The 27127-nt window shown below is 45.5% G+C and overlaps 1 protein-coding gene across 1 annotated transcript in view; it reads left to right on the forward strand.

Annotated features, from left to right (window-relative positions):
* Nucleotides 1–21570, forward strand: part of NECAB1 (N-terminal EF-hand calcium binding protein 1) — a 281579-nt gene extending 260009 nt beyond the window's left edge. The window contains exons 8-13 of the mRNA XM_044295098.1: nucleotides 859–935; nucleotides 2265–2318; nucleotides 5924–6036; nucleotides 19214–19291; nucleotides 20253–20344; nucleotides 21069–21570. Coding sequence (XP_044151033.1) covers nucleotides 859–935; nucleotides 2265–2318; nucleotides 5924–6036; nucleotides 19214–19291; nucleotides 20253–20344; nucleotides 21069–21097 — 443 coding nt within the window. The 3' untranslated portion in view covers nucleotides 21098–21570. The remainder of the gene's footprint in view (nucleotides 1–858; nucleotides 936–2264; nucleotides 2319–5923; nucleotides 6037–19213; nucleotides 19292–20252; nucleotides 20345–21068) is intronic.
* The last annotated feature ends 5557 nt before the right edge of the window (nucleotides 21571–27127 follow it).

A 27127-nucleotide genomic window follows, 5' to 3' on the forward strand; every position in this document is an offset into this window, starting at 1 on the left:
CGCCATCTTGCTTGAAAGTCTGTCGCAAATTCTTGCACGGCCCAAGATGATGTCAGCACGCCGGCAGGCGTGGTGATGTTATACGTCATCGTGCAAGGGATTTTGTCCGAGATCTTCAAGCAAGATGGCAGTGGCCGACCCGTTGCGTGCAAATGGAGCAGGTAAGTATTCGTTTTTTTTGTTTTTTACACAATTTCAGGTTAAATCGATTCACTTCTGGACTTCGACTCGCTCATCGCTTATTTTAATAGTTGGGGGCTGGCAAGCTTTAAAGGTAATGTACACCTTTGGAAGCAATTTTTGGTTATGATTGAATTATACTCTTTTTTGGATAAAAATCATATTTTCAGTTGGCCTTTATTAAAAATATAAAGCCATTCTGTCACAAAGGGTTAACATGTTTGTCTAGCTGTGTGACTGGTACTTTCACTTCGTGCCAGTCATCTAATAACCCTACTCTCTAAACTACTAAGAGGTCATAACAATCATTTAAGCCACATTCTTATCAGTAAGATAAGGATTGAGCTATAATGAGTGTTTATAATGTCAGAGAGCAGAGATAAGGAGTCCATCTGCTCCTGGTCTGACGGAAAAGACAGAAAATCCAAAGGGTGCAACTAAATCATCTCAACTCTGTACAGAAAAAAGGATGCCATATTGTTAATAAAGACAGATTGGAAAAATGATTTTTAGCTCAAAATGAGTACAATGTTGCCCCCAAAGGTGTACATAGCTTTTAAGCTGCATCATTAATTCTACCACCATCTATACCTGGACATGCAGAAACTCACCTAGATATTTCTAGATACTGAAATCTGGAATAGTTTCCATTCTATTACTTATTTATTCTTCCCCTAGGCTTGCTAGATGAAGACAACCAGTGGATGACCCAGATAAACAGACTTCAGAAACTAATTGACAGACTGGAGAAGAAGGTATTGGAATGTATCGCCTGAGCTTTTTTCCCTTTTCATCCATAGTTCCTTTTTTTTGTTCCACACACCCTACTGTTCCTGAGCTTTGTAGCTGTATCAGACTGATCCTAAAGTTCTGTATCAGATGAAATACAGACATGATAGTGCAGCTATTCTCTCTCCTCTGCACAGTGCCATTTATGTAGATTTGAAGTTATATTCCGATGTAGTTCTATCGACTATAAACCTCTGCCGGTTAATTTCCTGTATAATAAAGGACGATGGCATGGCTGGCACCAGAAAGATTTCCCAGAAATGACCACATTCATTTTACTTGCACCCTTCCCCTCTTTTCTCCACTGATTTGAGTGCTTCAAGGTGCCTCAGGTATCTTCAGAGTCTACCAACACCCTGATAAAGGATGTCATTGGGGTATCTACTGTGCAGTAACGTGGCTATTATAATCTATTTAGGCTACTTTCACACTAGCGGCAGGACGGATCCGACAGGCTGTTCACCCTGTCGGATCCGTCCTGCCTCTATTTTGCCGTGCCGCCGGACCACCGCTCTGTCCCCATTGACTATAATGGGGACGGGGGCGGAGCTCCGGTGCAGCACGGTAGTGCACGGCGAGAGGCCGCCGGACTAAAAAGTCGGACATGCGGTAATAGTCCAACGGCGAAATAGTGGCAGGACAGATCCGACAGGGTGAACAGCCTGTCAGATCAGTCCTGCCGCTAGTGTGAAAGTAGCCTTACTGGGTATGTCCACTCCAGGCAGCCTAAACAGTTAGGGTTTGCTAATAAAACTGTATCGATATTCCCTTTTGATATACTGTACGTTTATATATTGAGATTTAGGAACTCTTAGGAAAATGGGGAGCAGTTCCCATTAACACCATTAAGGTTCCTGCCCTTCTTTTTTCAAAGGGTCATTAAATTGTTAATACAAGGCACTTACTAATGTATTGCGATTGTCCATATTGCTTCCTTTGCTGGCTTGATTCATTTTTCCATCACATTATACACTGCTCGTTTCCAGTGGTAATGAATACCACTGCAGTGCAGATCCAAGGTGGCCAGGACAGGAAGTGCTGCGCATGAGTGCCTATGCATGCCCCCATGGTCCTGGACACCGGAGAGGTCAGTGCTTTTTTCTATAGTGTTTAAGTACCTCCACCGCTGCTGGATTGCAAGGTGGTTGTAACAGCTGGAAGCAAGCAGTGCCTAATCTGATGGAAAAATGAATTTAGCCAGCAAAGGAGGCAATATATACAATCATAATACATTAGTAAGTGCCTTGTATTAACTTTCTAAAAAACTATTTCTATATTTTGCTGTTGTTTTAAAGGACTTAAAACTGGAACCCCTAGAAGAAGAAATCTTAGACGGAAGCACAAATTCAGTAAGTAATTCAATGATTTTTTTGTGTTCCCAGCAGAGTGCTTAGCTTTAATCAGTAAAAGCTTCTAAATGTGACATTTTCAACCATCGACAGCAAATTTTACAACTATAAAATGTTTTTTTCTGTTCTTCTAAACTTCTCCAACTACCGGTAATTAAAAGAGAAAAAATGAAAATATTATATTTCAATAAATATTCCCCACTGACCTGTATATGGGCATGTGATTGTCGGCTGTAATACACAGAATATGAAAGCAACTAAGGGCCCTGTTACAATGCTCAGTTTTCCGGTCAATTATCGGGAACAAGTGTTAATACGAACACTCTTGATAATGGCCCATATAGTCAAGCAGCTGATCAGCAGATGAATGTGCAAATGCTTGTTTGTCGGCTGATGGACATCTTTCTAAACAAATAGGATGACATGCCCGATTATCAGCAGTACATCTCCCAGTCTAATCAGGGATGTGATGCCGAAACTCAGTAGAACTGTAGAAGAGAAGAATGACAGAGGTAGCAATCATCCCCCCCCCCCATTCAGTTTTGATCTGAGTAATCAGGATGGTGCAAACAAGCGCTGATGGTGTATACACTGACCTCCTGTGTATATATGCTGTATACGCTATCCAAAGGAGACCATATAGAGAGTATGTTTTTAATAAGGAGCAATAGGGCATAAGGGGTAGGGGAGTTACAATCAGGAGATTATTTAAAGGGGTAGTACCACTAATATTAGTGTATCCTGTCCCACGGATATCGCTGTTATATCACTTTCCCCAAATATCACCATTTATCAAAACTGCCTTATTATAAAGTTATTAGCCGACCTTGGCATCCTGGGGCAAATCTGTTTTGATATTTAGTTGCTGTAGGTTACGTCCTTTATTGGAGCCTTGTAATGTAGGACACACAAGCCTCATTGGTAAGAAGAAGGGGCGTGATAGTGTCACATGGCCTGCTGATGTCAGGACACATCTCCCTGCCCAAGGCAGACAAGACCAGCAGATCCATGACAAACCAGGATGTAGGATTCAAGCATAGGAGATAAGAGAAAACTGCATATTAGGTGAATCTAAAAAAAAAAAAAAAAATCACGGGACGAATTTGAGCTAGAGTAATTAGAAAATAAACTTTCGAGTGGAAAGAGGTTTATGGCATAGCTCATTTAAGGCTGATGTTTCTCCGAATGAGTTTAAATAAATGAGGTTTACAGAATGGCAACAAGTCAAGAATTCTAGACTGTATATAGGAGGACGTTGAGAAATATATTACCAGGAGTCTCTCTACAAGGCCTCATGCACGAGACCTTATTTTTCATCTGTGTGCTATCCACACTTTTAGCACACATTCAATTCTATGGGGTCATACTTTTTGCAGATCTGTGTGTCCGTTCCGCAAAGTATAGAATACTGTAGGTCCTATTTGTGTCTGCATTGCGAAGAGAATAGTCGTTTCTATTGAGAGGAGTTAGAAAAATGCAGAATACATACAGACGGTATCCGTATTTGGCAGATCCGCTATTTGCTGACCGTAAATTCAAACATGGCCGTGTCTGTATTTTGCTTCTTGCACTGTAGGGTAACCCTTTGTGCTTTCACTATGTGCATTCATATGGCTGATCAAGGGTTTGCCGAATGAACTATTGGTAGAATCAAAAAACTGTCCGGTTTCCCTGCCGTAGCCTTTATATGGAATAAATGAAAAGCCAGGGGCAGAAGCAGGAGGAGACAAACCTCCGGAGGATGAATACTAGCAGGAGATCCGTGACCTTTTCAGAACTTGTCTTTGTCTGCTCTTTTCTACTTCACCTTTGATGTTTTGTTCCTTAAATGTATTATGTTCAAAATGTCAACTTCTTTCTCCTCCAAATATAAGAATACCCTTATGTTAGTATTCTGCATAGCAAATCCCCAGAATTTTCTTTGAACGTGGATTTCACTTTCCTTTGGGGATTATTTGTTCTTACTTTACATCTATTCACTTACTGAGGATGGTAACAATATGCAATGTGTGAATCATGTAAACCACTATGGATTCTGGTGAGTCCAGGACAAATTGAAGGGACACCCATAAAAATACAATATGCATCCATGTATGCCTACAACTGTACCAGCTGTTTATACCCATATACCTGTTTCTACATCGAAAGCTCTGCAAGTTTACAGATCTCTGCTGCTAAGTAGATGTGAATGCTTATGCATTGAGGGCACTGTCTGGCTTAGAAAACCCATTTTCATGCACCCTAAAAGGATCCTTTTTAGTTAATGGAGGGGGGGGGGTGCTCTTCATCATGAACTGGAACGTAAAGCAGTTACAAAGAGAACCCCTTGCTCTGGGAGACTACATTTGTAGATTACATGGTCCAGCCCACTGATTGCAGGGTTTTTGTGTGATGTTTCATGTCACCGCTGGTGGTGCTGTGGTGAGATAGTGGCCAGCAGGCACTTGAGTCCCAGCAAATTAGGCCGGTATGCATTGAAAAGGTACATGAAAAAGTAGCACCCTCATGCAATATAAAACATTCTAGTAAGATTCAATAGCGTGGAGAATACATGAGGTGCTGTAGGTGTAGTGACCCACTGGTTCACTGCTAAAGGGTTAAATCTATGGTTAACAGCTAAGTTAATGCTATACTATGTTATGTTCTTCTTTTAACATGAGGATGTTGGGATGTTTACTGGGATGCTAACTATGCACTATGTATTCCAAAAGGCTGTGTATGGGAGGTTAGTATTAGTTGCAGGGTGTTGTGCTGGGTCCACTTTCCCCTGGCTAGAAAGTAGTTCCTGGCAAGTCAGTGTCAAGATATGCCTGTGTAAACCTGATACGCTAAAGCAGGAAAAACGACTCCATCTTCAGGGAGACACCATCCTTGTGAGTAAAAAGCTGCCAAAAAAATACTTTGCTAAGAACTAGCCAATGAGGGAAAGAGGCATTGAATTTTTACAGATGGTTGAGGACCATTAAAGGGGCAGTGACATACAAATAAATGTATATAACAGTATGTAACAAATAGTTCTGAACTAAAATATAGCTGCATTTGGCGGCCTCACTATTACGGCTCATAATTAAAAATAAATAAAATCAACAATAGTGTAAGTCCAACCGTTCTGCAGGTTATCAGGGCATATCCAGCACCACCTACAGATTTGGAACGAAAATTTGGTCAGGATTTCAGAGTAGATCGCTTGTGACACCTTTAGGCCTATTTCCAATCAAAACTAAATTCTGAAGGTTAAAATCATCTTACATTTCTTCAGTCTCTAATAGAGATGTCAGTGTCAGAACAATTATCTTCCTCGTTCTCATGTATGAGTGATCTGGGGAAAAAAAAGATACAAAAATAGATGTACAAGTATGTAAAATTAACGAATCAACGCCCCAGCCTTAATAATAAGAGTTCATTTAAAAGTAAAGAGAACATTGCAGATTTTTCATGCTGCAAAGAATTTCCGCCACCAGATCTACATGTGTCAGCGAGGTCCATGGAAATTATTCTCCAATCTCTTTGTCTTCCATTTGAGTTTGATGTAACAGACTGTGCATGATTAATGGCTCCTTCCTTATGTCACTGTCACATTATGTCAATCTCTTTGAATTCCTTAGCACATAATGATCGTTCAGCGGCAGCTATCTGTGATCACAGAGGAGCTGGAAGAATTTCGTCTTTCCCTAAAACACTACGTAGAGTCTGTGAACACTCAGACAGAATGTCTACAGTAAGTATCGTGTCTCTCGAACATAATAATGGCATTTGCTTCTGAGTTTCTGCCACCACCATTTCTACAGGATTACCGTCATTACTGGAAACATTACTGGAAACAGTAACGGGACTAGACAGAGTTCTCAAGGTCAGGTGAAACTTTTTACTATACAAAAAGTATTCAAAAACTATCAAATTACTGTAGTGGTACAACTAATGCTATGCTTGTTATGCTATCTTTATTAAAGGGGTGTGCAAGTATCCACAGAATAGGGCATAGCTAATTGATCGCTGAGGGTCCAATTGCTGGGACCACCACTGATCTGATGAATCTTTAGGTGGGGCATGTGCTCTTCCACTCCATTCATTCTCTGTGGGACTGCTGGAGATAGCTCTATTTAACCCCTTTAACATTATAACAGTAGAACTATGTTATTCTCTATGGGGAGCTACAAAGATGTCAACCAGGGAGACTTGCACAGGGTGATATGCAAGCAGTAGGCAAACAGGAGACTGGCTTTTGTCAAGGGGTAAGGCTAAATATATTCAGACTCCCCTCCCCCTTATTAGTAACAGAATTCAGACCCTAGACCAGATCTTTATTTTAAAATCTGACACCAGATCAGATTCCCCTAAATATATTCAGGCCCCAGAACAGACCTGCTAAATAAAAGCTGTTTTTGTCAGTTCTCCTATACACATGCCTGTTCAACATTCATTTTTCACCTACCGTCTGCGGGTGGTTACAGATAATGAGTGCCTGCCATCCTTCTATTTTCAATTTTCTCCCATACACATGCCTGTTCAACATGTCTGATCATTTTTTTCCTCTTATTGAATACTGCTGATTAAAAAAATTGGGATGGCCATACACGAGTTGGCCGATCCCTCCAATATGTGTATGGGTACCTTTTAAAAAACAGTCATGTTTAATCATATGTTAAGATTAAAAATAAAGATTTCAGTTATAGCATCCAAATTTACAGACCACCTGAAATCTATCCATGAAACACATTAGAATCTATACAGGCGAGTCACAATATTATGACCACTTCCTACTTTCGATCTCAGCAGTGTGGAGCTCATGAAGGAAGTCACGTGTGCTGAGCTGGCTTGGTGGGTAAATAAGGTGTGCGATAGGCTGTTTGCACACATATCCCTCACTGCTGTCATGGGTTAAAAGGGGGGGATTTATCAGAGTTTCAAAAAGGGAGGATTATCGGCTTTTGAGCCAAGGGTGGCAGTATTTCAGAAACTGCGCAGTTTCTGAAATACTGCCACCCTTGACGGATGCATGAGGTTGTATTATTGTAATGGAAGTGTTTTTGCAGATCCAAAAACGCTAATGTGAAAGTAGCCTAAGAGATGTGGAAACTGCGCGCCATTGATGTGAGAGGTGAATGGTGGCTACAAAGGTGGGCAAGGGCGGACTGACACACTACAGACGTGTGCGGACGGACATGAGGGCAGACGTGTGTCTGAAACAACAGTTTAGCACACCCTACTGCGTATAGGGCTCTGAAGCAGATGGATGGTCACTTCACCTCTGCTAACAAAGTTGTATTGGCAGAAAAGGCTTCAATTTTCACTGCAGTATCGGAATTGGACCTCAGCTGATTGGCAAAGGGTTGTCTTCTCCAAAAAGTCACATTTTCTGCTTCATCCAACGGATGGACATTGATGCGTCACTCAAGAAACATCAGAGATGAAACACCCTGCAACTATTGCTGGAATAACAGCAACTGTTGGTTGTACTGCTATGGTCTGGGGAATATTTTTGTAGCATTCTCTGGGCCACTCATCCAAGTGGAAGACACTCTCAACCGATTTGGGTATGAATCCATCCTTGCAGATCACGTACACCCATATATGCTGATTGTCTTCCCTGAGGCTGATAGGATCTTCCAGCAAGACAATGCCACATGTTACATGGCTATAAATGTCTGACACTGGTTGGAAGAGCATGACCCAGACTTCCAAGTACTACCCTGGCCCCCAAAATTCTCCAGACTTGAACACAATTAAGCATCTATGGTACTACCTTGATCGTCCTGTTCGCTCTATAGATCCTCCTCCACACACCCTCCAGCAGCTTAGGGACACACTGCAGATACCTGCGACAACCTACCAGGACCTTATTGAGTCACTCCCAGCCCGTCTAGCTCCTGCCCATGCCACACAGGGCAGATATTAGCTGGTGGTCATAATAATGTGGCTTGACTGTATATATCAAGTGTATCAGGAAAGGTAGCTACTAGTGTTGGTTGAGCACTAGAGTTGAGCGGACACCTGGATGTTCGGGTTTGAGAAGTTCGGCCGAACTTCCCGGAAATGTTCGGGTTCGGGATCCGAACCCGATCCGAACTTCGTCCCGAACCCGAACCCCATTGAAGTCAATGGGGACCCGAACTTTTCGGCACTAAAAAGGCTGTAAAACAGCCCAGGAAAGAGCTAGAAGGCTGCAAAAGGCAGCAACATGTAGGTAAATCCCCTGCAAACAAATGTGGATAGGGAAATGAATAAAAATAAAAATAAAATAAATAAAAATTAACCAATATCAATTGGAGAGAGGTCCCATAGCAGAGAATCTGGCTTCACGTCACCCACCACTGTAACAGTCCATTGTCAGATATTTAGGCCCAGGCACCCAGGCAGAGGAGAGAGGTCCCGTAACAGAGAATCTGGCTTCATGTCAGCAGAGAATCAGTCTGCATGTCATAGAAGAGAATCAGGCTTCACATCACCCACCACTGTAACAGTCCATTGTCATATATTTAGGCCCAGGCACCCAGGCAGAGGAGAGAGGTCCCGTAACAGAGAATCTGGCTTCATGTCAGCAGAGAATCAGTCTGCATGTCATAGCAGAGAATCAGGCTTCACGTCACCCACCACTGTAACAGTCCATTGTCATATATTTAGTCCCAGGCACCCAGGCAGAGGAGAGAGGTCCCGTAACAGAGAATCTGACTTCATGTCAGCAGAGAATCAGTCTGCATGTCATAGCAGAAAATCAGGCTTCACGTCACCCAACATTGGAACAGTCCATTGTCATATATTTAGGCCCAGGCACCCAGGCAGAGGAGAGAGGTCCCGTAACAGAGAATCTGGCTTGATGTCAGCAGAGAATCAGTCTGCATGTCATAGCAGAGAATCAGGCTTCACGTCACCCAACATTGGAACAGTCCATTGGCATATATTTAGGCCCAGGCACCCAGGTAGAGGAGAGAGGTCCCGTAACAGAGAATCTGGCTTCATGTCAGCAGAGAATCAGTCTGCATGTCATAGCAGAGAATCAGGCTTCACGTCACCCAACATTGGAACAGTCCATTGGCATATATTTAGGCCCAGGCACCCAGGCAGAGGAGAGAGGTCCCGTAACAGAGAATCTGGCTTCATGTCAGCAGAGAATCAGTCTGCATGTCATAGCAGAGAATCGGGCTTCACGTCACCCAACATTGGAACAGTCCATTGGCATATATTTAGGCCCCGGCACCCAGACAGAGGAGAGGTTCATTCAACTTTGGGTAGCCTCGCAATATAATGGTAAAATGAAAATAAAAATAGGATTGAATGAGGAAGTGCCCTGGAGTACAATAATATATGGTTAAGGGGAGGTAGTTAATGTCTAATCTGCACAAGGGATGGACAGGTCCTGTGGGATCCATGCCTGGTTCATTTTTATGAACGTCAGCTTGTCCACATTGGCTGTAGACAGGCTGCTGCGTTTGTCTGTAATGACCCCCCCTGCCGTGCCGAATACACGTTCAGACAAAACGCTGGCCGCCGGGCAGGCCAGCACCTCCAAGGCATAAAGGCTAGCTCTGGCCACGTGGACAATTTATAGACCCAGAAGTTGAATGGGGCCGAACCATCAGTCAGTACGTGGAGGGGTGTGCACACGTACTGTTCCACCATGTTAGTGAAATGTTGCCTCCTGCTAACACGTTGCGTATCAGGTGGTGGTGCAGTTAGCTGTGGCGTGTTGACAAAACTTTTCCACATCTCTGCCATGCTAACCCTGCCCTCAGAGGAGCTGGCCGTGACACAGCTGCCTTGGCGACCTCTTGCTCCTCCTCTGCCTTGGCCTTGGGCTTCCACTTGTTCCCCTGTGACATTTGGGAATACTCTCAGTAGCGCGTCTACCAACGTGCGCTTGTACTCGCGCATCTTCCTATCACGCTCCAGTGCAGGAAGTAAGGTGGGCACATTGTCTTTGTACCGTGGATCCAGCAGGGTGGCAGCCCAGTAGTCCGCACACGTTAAAATGTGGGCAACTCTGCTGTCGTTGCAGCATGTAGTCGCTCATGTGTGCCAGGCTGCCCAGAGGTAAGGACAAGCTGTCCTCTGTGGGAGGCGCATCGTCATCGTCCTGCCTTTCCCCCCAGCCACGCACCAATGATGGGCCCGAGCTGCGTTGGGTGCCACCCCGCTGTGACCATGCTTCATCCTCATCCTCCTCCACCTCCTCCTCATCCTCGTCCTCCAGTAGTGGGCCCTGGCTGGCCACATTTGTACCTGGCCTCTGCTGTTGCAAAAAACCTCCCTCTGAGTCACTTCGAAGAGACTGGCCTGAAAGTGCTAAAAATGACCCCTCTTCCTCCTCCTCCTGGGCCACCTCCTCTTCCATCATCGCTCTAAGTGTTTTCTCAAGGAGACATAGAAGTGGTATTGTAACGCTGATAACGGCGTCATCGCCACTGGCCATGTTGGTGGAGTACTCGAAACAGCGCAACAGGGTACACAGGTCTCGCATGGAGGCCCAGTCATTGGTGGTGAAGTGGTGCTGTTCCGTAGTGCAACTGACCCGTGTGTGCTGCAGCTGAAACTCCACTATGGCCTGCTGCTGCTCGCACAGTCTGTCCAGCATGTGCAAGGTGGAGTTCCACCTGGTGGGCACGTCGCATATGAGGCGGTGAGCGGGAAGGCCGAAGTTACGCTGTAGCGCAGACAGGCGAGCAGCGGCAGGATGTGAACGCCGGAAGCGCGAACAGACGGCCCGCACTTTATGCAGCAGCTCTGACATGTCGGGGTAGTTGTGAATGAACTTCTGCACCACCAAATTCAGCACATGCGCCAAGCAAGGGATGTGCGTCAAACCGGCTAGTCCCAGAGCTGCAATGAGATTTCGACCATTATCGCACACCACCAGGCCGGGCTTGAGGCTCACCGGCAGCAACCACTCGTCGGTCTGTTGTTCTATACTCCGCCACAACTCCTGTGCGGTGTGGGGCCTGTCCCCCAAACATATGAGTTTCAGAATGGCCTGCTGACGTTTACCCCGGGCTGTGCTGAAGTTGGTGGTGAAGGTGTGTGGCTGACTGGATGAGCAGGTGGAAGAAGAGGAGGAGGAAGCCGAGAAGGAGGAGGTGGCAACAGGAGGCAAAGAATGTTGCCCTGCGATCCTTGGCGGCGGAAGGACGTGCGCCAAACAGCTCTCCGCCTGGGGCCCAGCTGCCACTACATTTACCCAGTGTGCAGTTAGGGAGATATAGCGTCCCTAGCCGTGCTTACTGGTCCACGTATCTGTGGTTAGGTGGACCTTGCCACAGATGGCGTTGCGCAGTGCACACTTGATTTTATCGGATACTTGGTTGTGCAGGGAAGGCACGGCTCTCTTGGAGAAGTAGTGCCGGCTAGGAACAACATACTGTGGGACAGCAAGCGACATGAGCTGTTTGAAGCTGTCTGTGTCCACCAGCCTAAATGACAGCATTTCATAGGCCAGTAGTTTAGAAATGCTGGCATTCAGGGCCAGGGATCGAGGGTGGCTAGGTGGGAATTTACGCTTTCTCTCAAATGTTTGTGAGATGGAGAGCTGAACGCTGCCGTGTGACATGGTTGAGATGCTTGCTGACGGAGGTGGTGGTGTTGGTGGTACATCCCCTGTTTGCTGGGCGGCAGGTGCCAACGTTCCTCCAGAGGCGGAGGAAGAGGCCGAGGCGGCAGCAGCAGAAGAGGCCGAGGCGGCAGCAGCAGAAGAGGCCGAGGCGGCAGCAGCAGAAGAGGCCGAGGCGGCAGCAGCAGAAGAGGCCGAGGCGGCAGCAGCAGAAGAGGTAGCAGGGGGAGCCTGAGTGACTTCCTTGTTTTTAAGGTGTTTACTCCACTGCAGTTCATGCTTTGCATGCAGGTGCCTGGTCATGCAGGTTGTGCTAAGGTTCAGAACGTTAATGCCTGGCTTCAGGCTCTGATGGCACAGCGTGCAAACCACTCGGGTCTTGTCGTCAGCACATTGTTTGAAGAAGTGCCATGCCAGGGAACTCCTTGAAGCTGCCTTTGGGGTGCTCGGTCCCAGATGGCGGCGGTCAGTAGCAGGCGGAGTCTCTTGGCGGCGGGTGTTCTGCTTTTGCCCACTGCTCCCTCTTTTGCTACGCTGTTGGCTCGGTCTCACCACTGCCTCTTCCTCCGAACTGTGAAAGTCAGTGGCACGACCTTCATTCCATGTGGGGTCTAGGACCTCATCGTCCCCTGCATCGTCTTCCACCCAGTCTTGATCCCTGACCTCCTGTTCAGTCTGCACACTGCAGAAAGACGCAGCAGTTGGCACCTGTGTTTCGTCATCATCAGAGACATGCTGAGGTGGTATTCCCATGTCCTCATCATCAGGAAACATAAGTGGTTGTGCGTCAGTGCATTCTATGTCTTCCACCGCTGGGGAAGGGCTGGGTGGATGCCCTTAAGAAACCCTGCCAGCGGAGTCTTCAAACAGCATAAGAGACTGCTGCATAATTTGCGGCTCAGACAGTTTCCCTGGTATGCATGGGGGTGATGTGACAGACTGATGGGCTTGGTTTTCAGGCGCCATCTGTGCGCTTTCTGCAGAAGACTGGGTGGGAGATAATGTGAACGTGCTGGATCCACTGTTGGCCACCCAATTGACTAATGCCTGTACCTGCTCAGGCCTTACCATCCTTAGAACGGCATTGGGCCCCACCAAATATCGCTGTAAATTATGGCGGCTACTGGGACCTGAGGTAGTTGGTACACTAGGACGTGTGGCTGTGGCAGAACGGCCACGTCCTCTCCCAGCACCAGAGGGTCCACTAACACCACCACGACCTTGTCCGCGTCCCTTACTAGATGTTTTCCTCATTGTTACCGTTCACCACAATAAGAAAAATATTATTTGGCCCAATGTATTGAATTCAAATTCAGGCCTTTTTTTACAGACACCTAACACTATCTGGCTATCTATTTAGGGACCGTATTACACTAATACAGGCACAGCAGTAACGACAGATTTAGCTGAATATAAATTTGAGGCCTAGTATTTAGGCGCTGGGTGACAGGTATAGGTTTACTGACAGAATTAGACTTGGAAATGCACAGTAGCGTGTGTGTGAAGTTATTCAGAATGACCCTATGTGCACCTTGAATCTTATATACCCTTTTGGGGATAGATTTAAAATAGCTCTGATACAGCAGAAACCACTAAATTAGGAAATTGCTAAATTGGGAATTGTATTTCAACCCAGAACAAAAACTGTGCTTTGATGGACACTAAATAACTTGACCAGCCAGAACAGTACAGCGGTAACGACAGATTTAGCTGGATATAAATTTGAGGCCTAGTATTTAGGCGCTGGGTGACAGGTATAGGTTTACTGACAGAATTAGACTTGGAAATGCACAGTAGCGTGTGTGTGAAGTTATTCAGAATGACCCTATGTGCACCTTGAATCTTATATACCCCTTTAGAGATAGATTGAAAATAGCTCTGATACAGCAGAAACCACTAAATTAGGAAATTGCTAAATTGGGAATTGTATTTCAACCCAGAACAAAAACTGTGCTTTGACGGACACTAAATAACTTGATCAGCCACAGCAGTAACGACAGATTTAGCTGGATATAAATTTGAGGCCTATTATTTAGGCGCTGGGTGACAGGTATACGTTTACTGACAGAATTAGACTGGGATATGGCCAAAAAATAACCACACTATTGATGGTTAAATGCACTTGGTGTGACAGCTTGACCAACCACATTATTGAGGGTTAAATGCACTTGGTGACAGGCTCAGCTTGCCCCTGATGTAGTATATGGCCAAAAAATAACCAGACTATTGATGGTTAAATGCACTTGGTGTGACAGCTTGACCCTGATGTAGGATTTAGCCAAAAAACAACCACACCATTGAGGGTTAAATGCACTTGGTGACAGCTTGCCCCTGATGTAGTATATGGCCAAAAAATAACCAGACTATCGATGGTTAAATGCACTTGGTGTGACAGCTTGAGCCTGATGTAGGATTTAGCCAAAAAACAACCACACCATTGAGGGTTAAATGCACTTGGTGACAGGCTCAGCTTGCCCCTGATGTAGTATATGGCCAAATAATAACCACACTATTGCTGGTTAAATGCACTTGGTGTGACAGCTTGACCCTGATGTAGGATTTAGCCAAAAAAACAACCACACCATTGAGGGTTAAATGCACTTGGTGGCAGCTTGTGCTGGTGCACCACAAGACACAAAATGGCCGCCGATCACCCCAGAAAAAAGTGACTGAAAAACGCTCTGGGCAGCCTAAAAACAGTGAGCAATTCAATAGCAGCAGTTTAATCATCCACAGCTGCAGATCGATCTCTGAATGAAGTCTTTTGGAGGAGTTAATTACTGCCTAATCTCGCCCTAACGTCGCAGCTGCAACCTCTCCCTATACTGATCAGAGCAGAGTGACGGGCGGCGCTATGTGACTCCAGCTTAAATAGAGGCTGGGTCACATGCTGCACTGGCCAATCACAGCCATGCCAATAGTAGGCATGGCTGTGACGGCCTCTTGGGGCAAGTAGTATGACGCTTGTTGATTGGCTGCTTTGCAGCCTTTCAAAAAGCGCCAAGAAAGCGACGAACACCGAACCCGAACCCAGACTTTTACGAAAATGTCCGGGTTCGGGTCCGTGTCACGGACACCCCAAAATTCGGTACGAACCCGAACTATACAGTTCGGGTTCGCTCATCACTATTGAGCACCAAAGTGCTTGTGTGCTCTGGTGCTTAAGTAGAACACTTCCCGATGCTCGGGTGCTCTACAGAGCACCCGAGCACAATGGGAGAACACAAGCATTAAACCAGGCACCCCCTGCTCTGAAGAGGGGAGGGTGTCGGGACTTTAGTTTGGCTTAGGAGTCCCTGCTCTGACTCCATATATAGCTGTCCATATATGGAGTCAGTGCTTGGGGACACCCAGTGTATTTAAATCTAATTTAGCCTCTATTTCTAAAAAGGTTCAGGTGGGATTCGAACTCACAACCTTCTACATTACAGCCAAGAATCTTATCCACTACACTATAGACCTGCATGGCCAGTTACTTAAAAAAAAAATATATATAATAAAAAAAATTATGAGACTTCTGCTGTATAGGAATACTTACTACTAGTAAGAATTCCTATACAGCAGAAGTCTCATTTTTTTTATTTTTTTTAAGTAACTGGCCATGCAGCTCTATAGTGTACTGAGAATAATTAGAAAACAGCAGTCACAGGAAACACATAGATTTGCATTCAATTTTGGTGATCCTATGTGATGGAAAGTACACTATATAGTGAGATACCCACTCAGTGTACATAAGCATACACGAATAAAAGAATAAACTGAGACTAGATAGGTATAGTAGCAAAAATGTACATATACTTTATTAAACAATACATTAAAAAAATCATATTTTGTTGGGTGATATATCACATCAGATAAAAAGGTGGATTACACCTGAGGGGCCATAACATGATTACATACAAAAAAGGGCAATGAGGTCGACACTCAGCTATACCTCAGCTAAGATTCACAAGTAGCCAAAGTGCAAGTGCGTATCTCAAAGCTTGTACACATATATATATATATATATACATACATAGGACCTGTTTCACAAGAAAAAAGGTTCTCTTCATATATCACAAATAGCCACAAACATCCACAGTTTATACTGATATAAACACATGTATCTCCACTGCCAATGCATCAAATTAGGACATACATGTGTATAGCACACGGACCCAACCCCTCATGGGAAGAGGGACTAGTGCCTTAAACAATATATCCATAAATATGGGGCTGAATACATTAAGGTACATGAATGTATTCAGCCCCATATTTATGGATATATTGTTTATTCACCCCTCTCTCCTGATAATGAAATGTATATGTATTCAGATGTATTCAGCTTTTCATTGCTGTCCTATATTGATAATATCCCCTATGTGGGCTTCATATATTGGGCTTTTTAATGTGAATAATAGTATTCGACATGTTAGATGTGGTTCTGATATTCCTACAGTTCTGACCTTCTCCTGTTTGGATTGGCTGATACAGCGCTATGCTATGATGCGCTGTACGCCGGGTCACGTGGGGACGCCGCTATGTTTCCTTGGGAGGCGGGCTGGAACTGCACGGCTTGCGTTCCACCCCTCTTCCTGACGAATGCGGCGTCACCATGACTGACTCGGCGTGCATCATCGGGCAGGAGCGCTCGATAGTAAGTGTCAGCTGCTGTTTTCAATTATGTTATGCCCTGAAGCCACAGAGGGGATATAAATAGGAGTATATGGCCACACTTATACTTACCTCCCGACGAAGCTGAGGCGAAACGCGCGTCGGGGTCCTTTGCCTGTCCTGTGCCTGCTGTCTCTGCCCTTCCATCATGTCTCATGGTATGTTGTGGTTTTCCATCAGCTATCCACGGATGAGTTTTGCTCACAGCCTTCATTTCAAGGTTTGGTGTATGGGACCTCATCCACTTTGAGAATCCCATATGGATATTATTTTTTGCCTAGGTTTCCATTTGTGTAACATTAGGATCCAGTGTCTGAGACCCATCCTGCGGGTATGCACTAAGGTGATGATCACAAGTATTATTATCATTTTTCAGTGGTCTGTATTTTACACCACCGTTCTTGTGAATCACCATACTGCATAATTTACATACATCTGACATGTGTTCCATCTCTTGGCGGGATACAGAGACACCGGCCGGGGGACTGCGGCATCCGGGGGTTTTCTGCTGACTCTTCAAACATTTTTTTGTTATCTCTAATATCCCAATTATTATGAATTATTTATTATTATGAAATAAAATATATATTTTTAAATATATTGGGCATTTATTTGTTGTTTGTTAGACAACATTTTAGGTTTACATGGTTGTTTTCTTGTTTGCCCTGATCATGACATTATAAGTGAGGCCTTTTTCTTGTTTGGTTCTAAATTAGATTTAAATACACTGACTCGGGCATAGCAATGCTCGCCCAACACTAGTAGCTACTGGGGCATTGGAGCCGAGGGATATATGTCAAAGAAAGCCTCAGTGGTTAGAGGCAGTTAATGATCATTTTGTTACTTCTGCTGTTGGAAAAGAGGTCTATAATGTAGAAGAGCAATGATTACATGCTTTCGAGGAAGCTAAGTGCTTAAACATGCAAGCAGCAGTAATAATGTGGATATTATATTTATACCATGGCGAATAGTAAACCGCCTCCCATAGTTAACATTTGCAGTGTGTAGCTAGTGCCATCTAGTGCATCTGTCATCTTATGTAAACCTTAGGATGCCAACATGAATAGAAGTTAGTGAATGTATGTGGGTTTAGGATTAAGGTTGCAAATTTTGATGGCCACCAGTTTCCCTGTGAAGACTATTTGCTGGGAGCCTAACGCCTAGAACCAGGGGCTCACATAGCTAGTTAAAGGGTAGTCTCAACACAGGGATCACATTTAAGTGGATTTTTCATTGAAAAGTTTGTTTTTCCAATTACAATAAGTTACAAAAGGTGCTTCTATGAAAAGTTATGTTCTTGTTACCATGAGGCTGTTAATTATAGTCATGCTCAATGAATGCACATCTCTCTCCATTTCCCTGACCTAGCTTATGTAGAGCACGCGCAGGAACATCGGAAAGAACATCATATCTCTAGGCATGCAGAAATGCCTGGAGTCGTCCAGCTGGTATGCACTGTTAGACTAGATACGCTGTCTCAGAGTTCATACTGTATATGAGAAGGATGGCTCCGGGGTTATGCACATTATAGAGCCCCCCCCCCCCCCCATTTATTTCATATGCCCTATATACAATTTACCTGTAGAAGTTTTCAGAATAGGTTTTCCAAGATTATGGCCCTTTTTAAATACGGAAGCCCCTGGAGCATGTGATACATAATGACGATGACAAACATTTGCAATGAGCTTTTCTCACAGGGACTCAAAGCGCAGGGATAGCTGTGTGACTGTGGGAGTCCCTGGGAAGTCAGTGGCTGCCATATAGGAGCTCAACCCCAACACACACTAAGGTCAATTTCATAGAAAGCCAATTTGTATATTTTTGGAGCGTGGGAGGAAACTGGAGTACCCAAAGACAACACATGGCAAACATGCCAACTCCATGCACAGTTGTGCCTGATCAGATTGAAACTCTGAACCCCAGTGCTGCAAGTCACCAGTACTAACCACTGAGCCACTATGCTGCCCTAACGAAAAAATAATCCTACCTTCTCCACCCTGGCTCTGTTGGCTGATCTTATGTTCCCTGGCCTGTTTATTTCCAGCTGGGGTCATGTGCACCACTGTAGCCAATGACTGGCCTCAGTTGTCATGTGTCCCCAAGTGACAAGTGAGCCAGCAATGACGTGCCGATTGGGAACATGTCACCATTAAGGCCATGTATTGGCTGCAGTGGCATACAGTAAATGACCCTGTCAGTAACCCACCCGAAACTAAACAGGCTGGGGACCAGAAGATCGTGGAAAGGACCGAGTGCATTTGAACGGAGTATGCAGGAGAGTATGATTTTTTTCTTTTTCATTTGGTACCACATGCTCTGGGGGCAAGTTAAAAATGGTCATAAACCTGAAAACCCCTTTAATATGGGACAATTGACATAGGGATATTATGCCTTCCTCTGGATCAACATGGTAGGATTATAGGTTGGACTTGATGGACTGGTGTCTACAGGGGTGCATCTAGCCTTTCTGCTGCCTGAGGTGAAAACTGAAACGGTCCCCCCCCCCCCCCCCCCCCCCGACCTATGCCAATTTCTTAACCTAATTCCTTTGCCATAGAGAAAGCGCTCATGCCCATGGCCCTTCCGCTGCCCCCTCTTGCCCCTAGCTGGTGCTGCCTCATCGGTGGTGCACTCCTGGGTGTCTATATAATAAACTATCACTGTCTGCGTGTAGACTGATCATCTACTATGTTACCTTCCACAGTGTTTCCATCCAGAGACTTTCAAATGATTCTCGTTTTATCATCTATGAATTTTGGGAAAGCAGTAATGCGTGGAAGAAGTGAGTAAAGCATATTTACATCGTATTTACATCGTATTATACATACGTTGTTATGGGGGATCTGTGGAGGACGCTGTTATGGGGGATCTTTGGAGGACGCTGTTATGGGGGATTTGTGGAGGACGCTGTTATGGGGGATTTGTGGAGGACGCTGTTATGGGAGACCTGTGGAGGACAGTGTTATGGGGGATCTGTGGAGGACACTTATGGGGAACCTGTGGATGGCACTGTTATAGGGGATGTGTGCTATGACACATAGGGCCATGAGGACATATAGCATCTTATGCTGGTCCCCCTCATCGCCCTATGTGTCCCCTCATGTGTCCTAAACTGCGCACATAACTGGCTTTGCGTGTAAAGTATGTTACTCCTGTGTGAAACAATCTCTCTCCTATTTGTAGCGTTATACTACCCTACGCACTGCTAATGCCGTGAGGAGGCGTTCCTGCGTTTTGACGATTTGCGCATGCGCAAACCGACAGTTTATGGAAAATCTCAGCGGAGTTCAGCTTTACACCGGGACACTGCGCATGCGCAGGAGAGCCTTAGTAGGGAAATATTACGGCCCAGTGCGCAAGCGCGGCTAACTCCGGCTGGCGCATGCGCAGTGTCCCGGTGTGAAGCTGAACTCCGCTGAGATTTTCCATAAACTGTCGGTTTGCGCATGCGCAGATCGTCAAAACTCAGGAACGCCTCCTCACGTCATTAGCAGTGCGACGGGAAGTCAGGAGGTAGGGAAATCTCACGAAGTAGGGTAATGTAGCGCTACAATCGTGCAGCCCTAATAGGAAGCCTCAGGCGACCCCCCGGAAAGGGCCGATCGACCCCCAAAGGGGTCGCGACCCCTAGGTTGAGAACCACTGCCCTAAAGCAAGAAAATAATAGTTAATTTTTGAATATTTGTCTTGGTTAAATGATCAAAATATAAAGCACCTGTGATAACAGTGTCATGTTTACTCAGCCACCTCCAGGCCAATTACAGCAAGACCTTTCAGAGGAGCAATGTTGATTTCCTGGAAACCCCAGAACTGATGACAACGATGCTTGTACCTGGTGAGTATAATTATCATGAATACACGGCCCTGCTCCTGGAGACACACTGACTCATAGCAGAGAGCAGTTCCTTCAATTTATTCAAAAGCTTGCAGTATCTTTGAGTTTAGTGACTTCCGTTTAAAGGGGGTTTTAATAGTCATATACTTATCCTCTATCCACACCGTCCCAGTAGAGAGCCCCCACCTACAGAATTGGGGATAAGTATGTAATTGGTGGGGGTCAAAATACCAAATCACAAGAACTGAGGTTCCGTGCCCGATATGAATGGTGTGGAGTTCCATTCACTCTATAGGACTGCTGTACCTAACTATCTCTGAGAGACCCCAAAAGATTCATTCATACAGGGGTATGGGACCCCAGTCATGTGATTGGTGGGTGTCCCAGTGGTGGTATCCCCAGAGATTCATTAATACGGGGGCATGGGACCCCAGTCACGTGATTGGTTGGTGTCCCAGTGGTGGTATCCCCAGAGATTCATTAATACGGGGGCATGGGACCCCATTCACGTGATCGGTGGGTGTCCCAGTGGTGGGATCCCCTCCATTCCACTGAATAGGGGATACGTTTCTAACTCCAGCTTGTGGTAAAGGACACATACAGTATACAGACCGCTCTGAACACCAGCGACCTTCCAGAACCACAATGCAATCCCCATACTCATTAATCCTGTGTGGGATTTCAATCATTTGTAACATGATATTTTGTCTCCTGTTCTTCACAGCTTCTTGGTGGGTCCTCAATAACAATTGAAGTGTAGAGCGCCTCCACGTAATGAGGATTTTATCCAATATTATACATGAAGAAACCTGTACTGTTGTATCTTCCCTTGTGTAACATTTAGACAGATTGTATGACTGCAGTGTGTAAGACCGGCCTTCACACCGTCCATACGGTGATTCTCGGAAGAGACTTTATTCTAAGGGAAACTTATTCTGCCAAAAAGTGAATTGATAATTCAGTGCTGACTGACCATCCAGTTGTAAAATTTTAAAGATGACCTGTCACCACAAAATGCATTGCAAACTGCAGGCAGTATTTATATCTCTGTTCTTTCTTAAGATGGCCCTATGTACAGCTATCTCTGTATACACACTTACACAGAGAATACAATCAATCACTGATAACATCTCCCCGTGTACAGCTATCAGTGACTGACAGCTATCTTTGTATACACACTTAGGCCTCTTCCACACGAACGTGTGTGCCCTGTGGCTGTGCTGCGGGTCGCAATGCATGAACACCCACTGTGGGGCAGCGGATCGCGGACCCATTCACTTTAATGGGTCCGCGATTCGGCCGTTCCGCAAAAAGACAGGACATGTCCTATCTTTTTGCGGAACGGGCAGATCGCAGACCCATTAAAGTGAATGGGTCCGCGATCCGCTGCGGCTGCCCCACGGTTGGTGTGCATTGAGGCCCGCAGCATGGCCACGGGGCGAACACGTTCGTGTGAAAGAGGCCTTACACAGAGAATGCTATCAATCACTGATAACACCTCCCTGTGTACAGCTATCAGTGACTGCCAGCTATCTATGTATACACACTTACACAGAGAATGCTATCAATCACTGATAACACCTCCCTGTGTACAGCTATTAGTTACTGACAATTATCTCTGCATACACACTTAGGACCCTTTCAGACGAGCAAGTGACAGCATTATGTCAGTGTTATTCAATACATTCCAGAACTGTAAGGCCCCTTTCACACGAACAAATTTTCCACGGGGTGCAATGCGTGACGTGAATGCATAGCACCCGCACTAAATCCTGACCCATTCATTTCAATGGGTCTGTGTACATTAGCGTCTTTTCACGCATAAGTTCTGCGTTGAGTGAAAAACGCGGCATGTTCTATATTCTGTGTTTTTCACACAGCCCTGGCCCCATAGAAGTGAATAGGGCTTCAGTGCAATGCGTTTTTCACTGATGGTTGCTAGATGTTGTTTGAAATTGCAAAATGGTGCGAGTTTCACTGAACATACCCTGAACGCATCATCCAGACCTAATCCGTCACGCTCGTGTGAAAGAGGCCTAAGAGTTACGTAGCATCATAAATCAATATAATGCTATGCGACCCCGGCAGTGCTGGAGTCTGGAGCATGACACTCGCTCGTGTGAACCAGCCTTACACAGAATACTATCATTCACTAATAACACCTCCCCTGTGTACAGCTATCAGTGAGTGACAGCTATCTCTGTATACACACTTACACAGAGAATACAATCACACCTGAGCTGAGAAAAAGTAGACCTTCTTACAAATTAACTTCTGCTTTTGCTGTGGACAGTATGAGGCTCCATTCCAGCCTCCTCCAGTGCTCTAGTATGCTTATTCTGACTTCTAGCTGTCCTAGTGTGCAGCTCCTGCAGTTATCCAGATGCTGCAGGTGTCCTAATACAGGCAGTCTGCCAGTACTATACTAGTCTAGACGTCCTTTCCTATACTTATAGGCCAGGGATCAGCAACCTCTAAAACTCCAGCTGTTCTAAAAACTACAACTTCCAGAATCCTTCTTTCACTTCTATGGGAGTTAAAAGAACAGTAGAGTAAGTGTGCATGATGGAGATGCAGTTTTACAGCAGCTGAAGTGCCGAAGGTTGCCAATTCCTGACAATTCATTTTTAACCAAAGTGATTTGCAGATTTGTTCAGGTTTAACTAAAGTGACCTTTGAAAAGTTGTTTGAAAAGTTAGCACCCATTTAAAGGGACACTGACAGGGCCAATAAGCATATTGAGGTATATATATGGCACTACAGGTCTTATAATGGGTATTACAATCATATAAGTATCCCCCCTGTCCACATTATACATACAGTAAACTTTAAGTTTTATAACCTGCTCCAACGGTCTTCAATCTGCCCAAGGGGCGGCGTTTCACCTCTCTTGCGCCCAGCCAGCCTCCCCAACTGCCGCTTTGAAGTGCCGCCCAGCTCATGAATATTCAGTTTGCTGGGCGGCTTCTGCGGTCCCCGCTCTGAAGCGCTTCGCTTAACAGTGCCCGGCGCATGCGCCGGATCTTGTGAAGTCCGGTACAGTAAGCGCCGCCCAGCTCATCAATATTCACTTCGCTGGGCGGCGCTTACTGTCCCCGACTTCACAAGATCCGGCGCATGCGCAGGGCACTGTTCAGCGCAGCACTTCAGAGCGGGGACCGCAGAAGCCGCCCAGCAAACTGAATATTCATGAGCTGGGCGGCGCTTCAAAGCGGCAGTTGGGGAGGCTGGCTGGGCGCAAGAGAGGTGAAACGCCGCCCCTTGGGCAGATTGAAGACCGTTGGAGCAGGTTATAAAACTTGAATTTTACTGTATGTATAATGTGGACAGGGGGGATACTTATATGATTGTAATACCCATTATAAGACCTGTAGTACCATATATATACCTCAATATGCTTATTGGCCCTGTCAGAGTCCCTTTAAGTTAAATCACAAGTTACTGAATCTTTTCCCAGAAAACCAAAATCAATAAGCTCAGCTCCTCCTGCACTATAACATGCTGCTGTGGATGGTATTGCATTTTGTTGTGGCAGGTCCTCTTTATCTCACTTGGGGGTCTCCTGCACTTGTGTACTGTTATATTGTACATCACCAGCAGTAATTTTTCTATGGGCAGCACATGAAACCATAAGGCCACGGGGCTGTTCACCCCTGGGGACCCTTACTGCAGAAATTCAAGCATGGCCAAACCTGTGGTGGTAATCATACTTACACTTATGGGTGACATGTGACCACTGCAGTCGGTCATCGGCTGCAGCGGTTACACAACCAGCATCAAACCGGATGTTGACGCGGGGAGGCCCAGGACCTGCAGAGATGGCGGGGATCCGGTATGATTATGACTGTGGGTCCAGCCCCCCTGGGGGTCCTATACTGTAGTAAATAATCTCAGGGGTAAACAAACCCTTTTTTCTGAATTGTGTGTCACATTTAACTTTTCTCCTGGGGTGGATGTCCATGGGTTTCAAAACATGTGGGTTAAAAAATAAATACCTACGCATGTAAAAAATAAAATAAAAGGCTCATTCAATGTGCCCTATTAGATGCACGTAATAGCGGGGGTCCCAGCTTCACTACGACCAGAGCCTCTTACACCATCCAGCCTTCCAGACACTGACCAGCAGAGGAGACTGCATGACAATGGCATTTATAAGCTAGTCAGCTGAATCTAGGTAATACCTACTATAATGGCGGCTACACGTGGTCATCATCCAGCTTCTGTTCCCCACAGAATATTAAGACATGTCATATGACAAACAATGACTTCTACATCTAGCTCATTTGCAGATTTTAGGAAATATTTCTTCTCCACGTGAAAAACAAAATTTTAGGAAACTGGGCAATGTTTAGGTTTATCATTTAACAAAGATGGCCTTCTAATAGGCAGGTGTGTGCTAAGCCGTAGGGGATCAGATTTGGCCACCGAAGCACTAATGAGGGTTCAGATCCAGCCACGGGAGTACACAGAGGGGTTCAGATCCCGCCACGGGAATACACAGAGTGGTTCAGATCCAGCCACGGGAGTACACAGAGAGGTTCAGATCCAGCCACGGGAGTACGCAGAGGGGTTCAGATCCAGCCACAGGAGTACGCAGAGGGGTTCAGATCCAGCCACGGGAGTACGCAGAGGGGTTCAGATCCAGCCACGGGAGTACACATATGGGTTCAGATCCAGCCACGGGAGCACACAGAGGGATTCAGCTCAGTCATAGGCATATTATAAAGAGGGGTTCAGTTCTAGCCACAAGAGCACATTGAAGGGTTCAGATCAGCCATTGGGAATGAGTCAGTTTCACACACGTCATTATATAAAACGTTTATTAAGCTACTCCAGTATCTGCTGGTAGGAAATATTATTCTCTGTCATTGTAAGAATTATTCCACCACACTTACTGATATTTATTCTGAATGAGCTGTTCTTCATCTCAACGCTGTACCTTATATCGTACAAGAGTACTATTCACATATGTAACTTTTTGTGCCAAACTTTAATAAAAGGTTTCTCATGTTCAGTGACGTGTAATCATTTTCCACCGTTATGTAAATATGCAAAAAAAGCAATGTGTAAATGGAGAAAACACACATATGCATAGCTACCTCTACATCAAAAGTCCACTTTTTGTGGTAACCCGCAGCTGCCTGCCTTAGCAGATGGAGAAGGTTCATTCTCCCAAGAGACAGAGCTCCCAAATCACCAGGCTGGCTTATGGTCAGAACATCACTAAAAGGGTTAAAAAGCTATATTTTAACACCATCCTGAAAAATACAGGTCTGGTGAGCAGCCTTATGAGGCCGGGCATCGCAGGGTTAAGGCTGAACTTTAGTTCATAGAATATAACTTGGTACAGTAGTCTCCAAACAACATTTATAACTGTAGAATTTTATTTTACTGCTTTGAAGGGGTATTCCGGTTATATCCACAGGATCAGCTATTGTCCAACTGCTGGGACTCCGCAGGGACCCCTAAAAGGAATGGAGCTGGGGGCCAAGTATGAGCAGCACTGCTCCAGTCATCTCTATGGGAGAAAGTGGAGTATAAGCAATCAGCTATTTCTGGCAGTCCCCAGAGAGGAACCGAGCAGCAGTTCATTTTAGGGCCCCTTTTCATGTGATGATTTGGGGTCCCAGTGGCCAGCCCACACCAATCTAATAATTATTCCCTATCCTGTGAATAGGCAATAGCTTAATATTACCAGATTACCTCTTTAAAATGGTTCTTCTATAATTGATATAAAAAATGAAAATCAGACATTGTATAGTACATGACAATACCTTTCTAACAGAGATCTCCCCATTAATTTCTGCAATTGCTCTGCTGGATTTATTTCAGGCTAGTAGTTCAGGGGGCATGTCCTTTCTGCTGCAGCTCTCTCTCTCTCCCTATCACAGCACAGGCGGCATTTTCATTCTGCTGTAGACCTCTCTCTGTAACTGTCACAGCTTCTGACAGAAGACATGGCTGGTGGCAATTGACCATTTAACCTGAGCGTGTGCAACCAGCTTAGCGAGGTGGACAAGAAATAAGGATAAAAAAAAAAAACAAGCTCTGTGGGACTTCCGGTTCCGGCGCGCGCATGGAGAGACGTGTGTAAGGAGCTCTCCGTTTGACCGACCCGAACACCTTGAGAACCGCCGCACTCCGGGGCCGGAAGGTACCCACTGAATCCCCTAGAGTTGTAGGGGTCGCTTATGGAGAAATTCGTTGTCAGAGGCGGTTCTCAGAAGGAACCGCGGACACCGCTCCCGCCAGGGGACGACCTGAAAGCCAGGGGCAAGATGGCGCCGGCGGCTGAGAAGCGACACAGGTTCACCCGCTCATCCTCTCAGTCGACACAGAAAAGTGCAGAGGCATCGGGTTCGGATGAGGAAGAAGGAGAGGGTTGTCTCACCTCGGCTGAAGAGTTAACAGCCTCATGCAAGTCTATGGCCATAGAAGTGGCTAAACTTCTTGCACCAGACATTAAAGCTTCACTGGAAGCCACGGTTTCATCGGCCCTGCAGCAATTGCAGTCTGATGTGGCGCAACATACCTCACAGATTGCAGAAGTGGAACAGAGAGTGGCACTAGTGGAAGATGATCTGGCAAAGGCTCGGAGTAGCGTCCGGGATCTCCTGCGGGATAATCATTACCTGAAGGAGAAGTTAGACGACTTAGAGAACAGATCCAGGAGGAGTAATCTGCGGATCATAGGCCTCCCAGAATCGATCCCTCCGAATCAACTGGCGGATATATGTGAGGTAGAGATCCCACAAGCGTTGGGTCTGCGGGGCACTTGCACGG

This window comes from Bufo gargarizans, chromosome 5, assembly GCF_014858855.1.
Source record: "Bufo gargarizans isolate SCDJY-AF-19 chromosome 5, ASM1485885v1, whole genome shotgun sequence".
Lineage (NCBI taxonomy): Eukaryota > Metazoa > Chordata > Amphibia > Anura > Bufonidae > Bufo > Bufo gargarizans.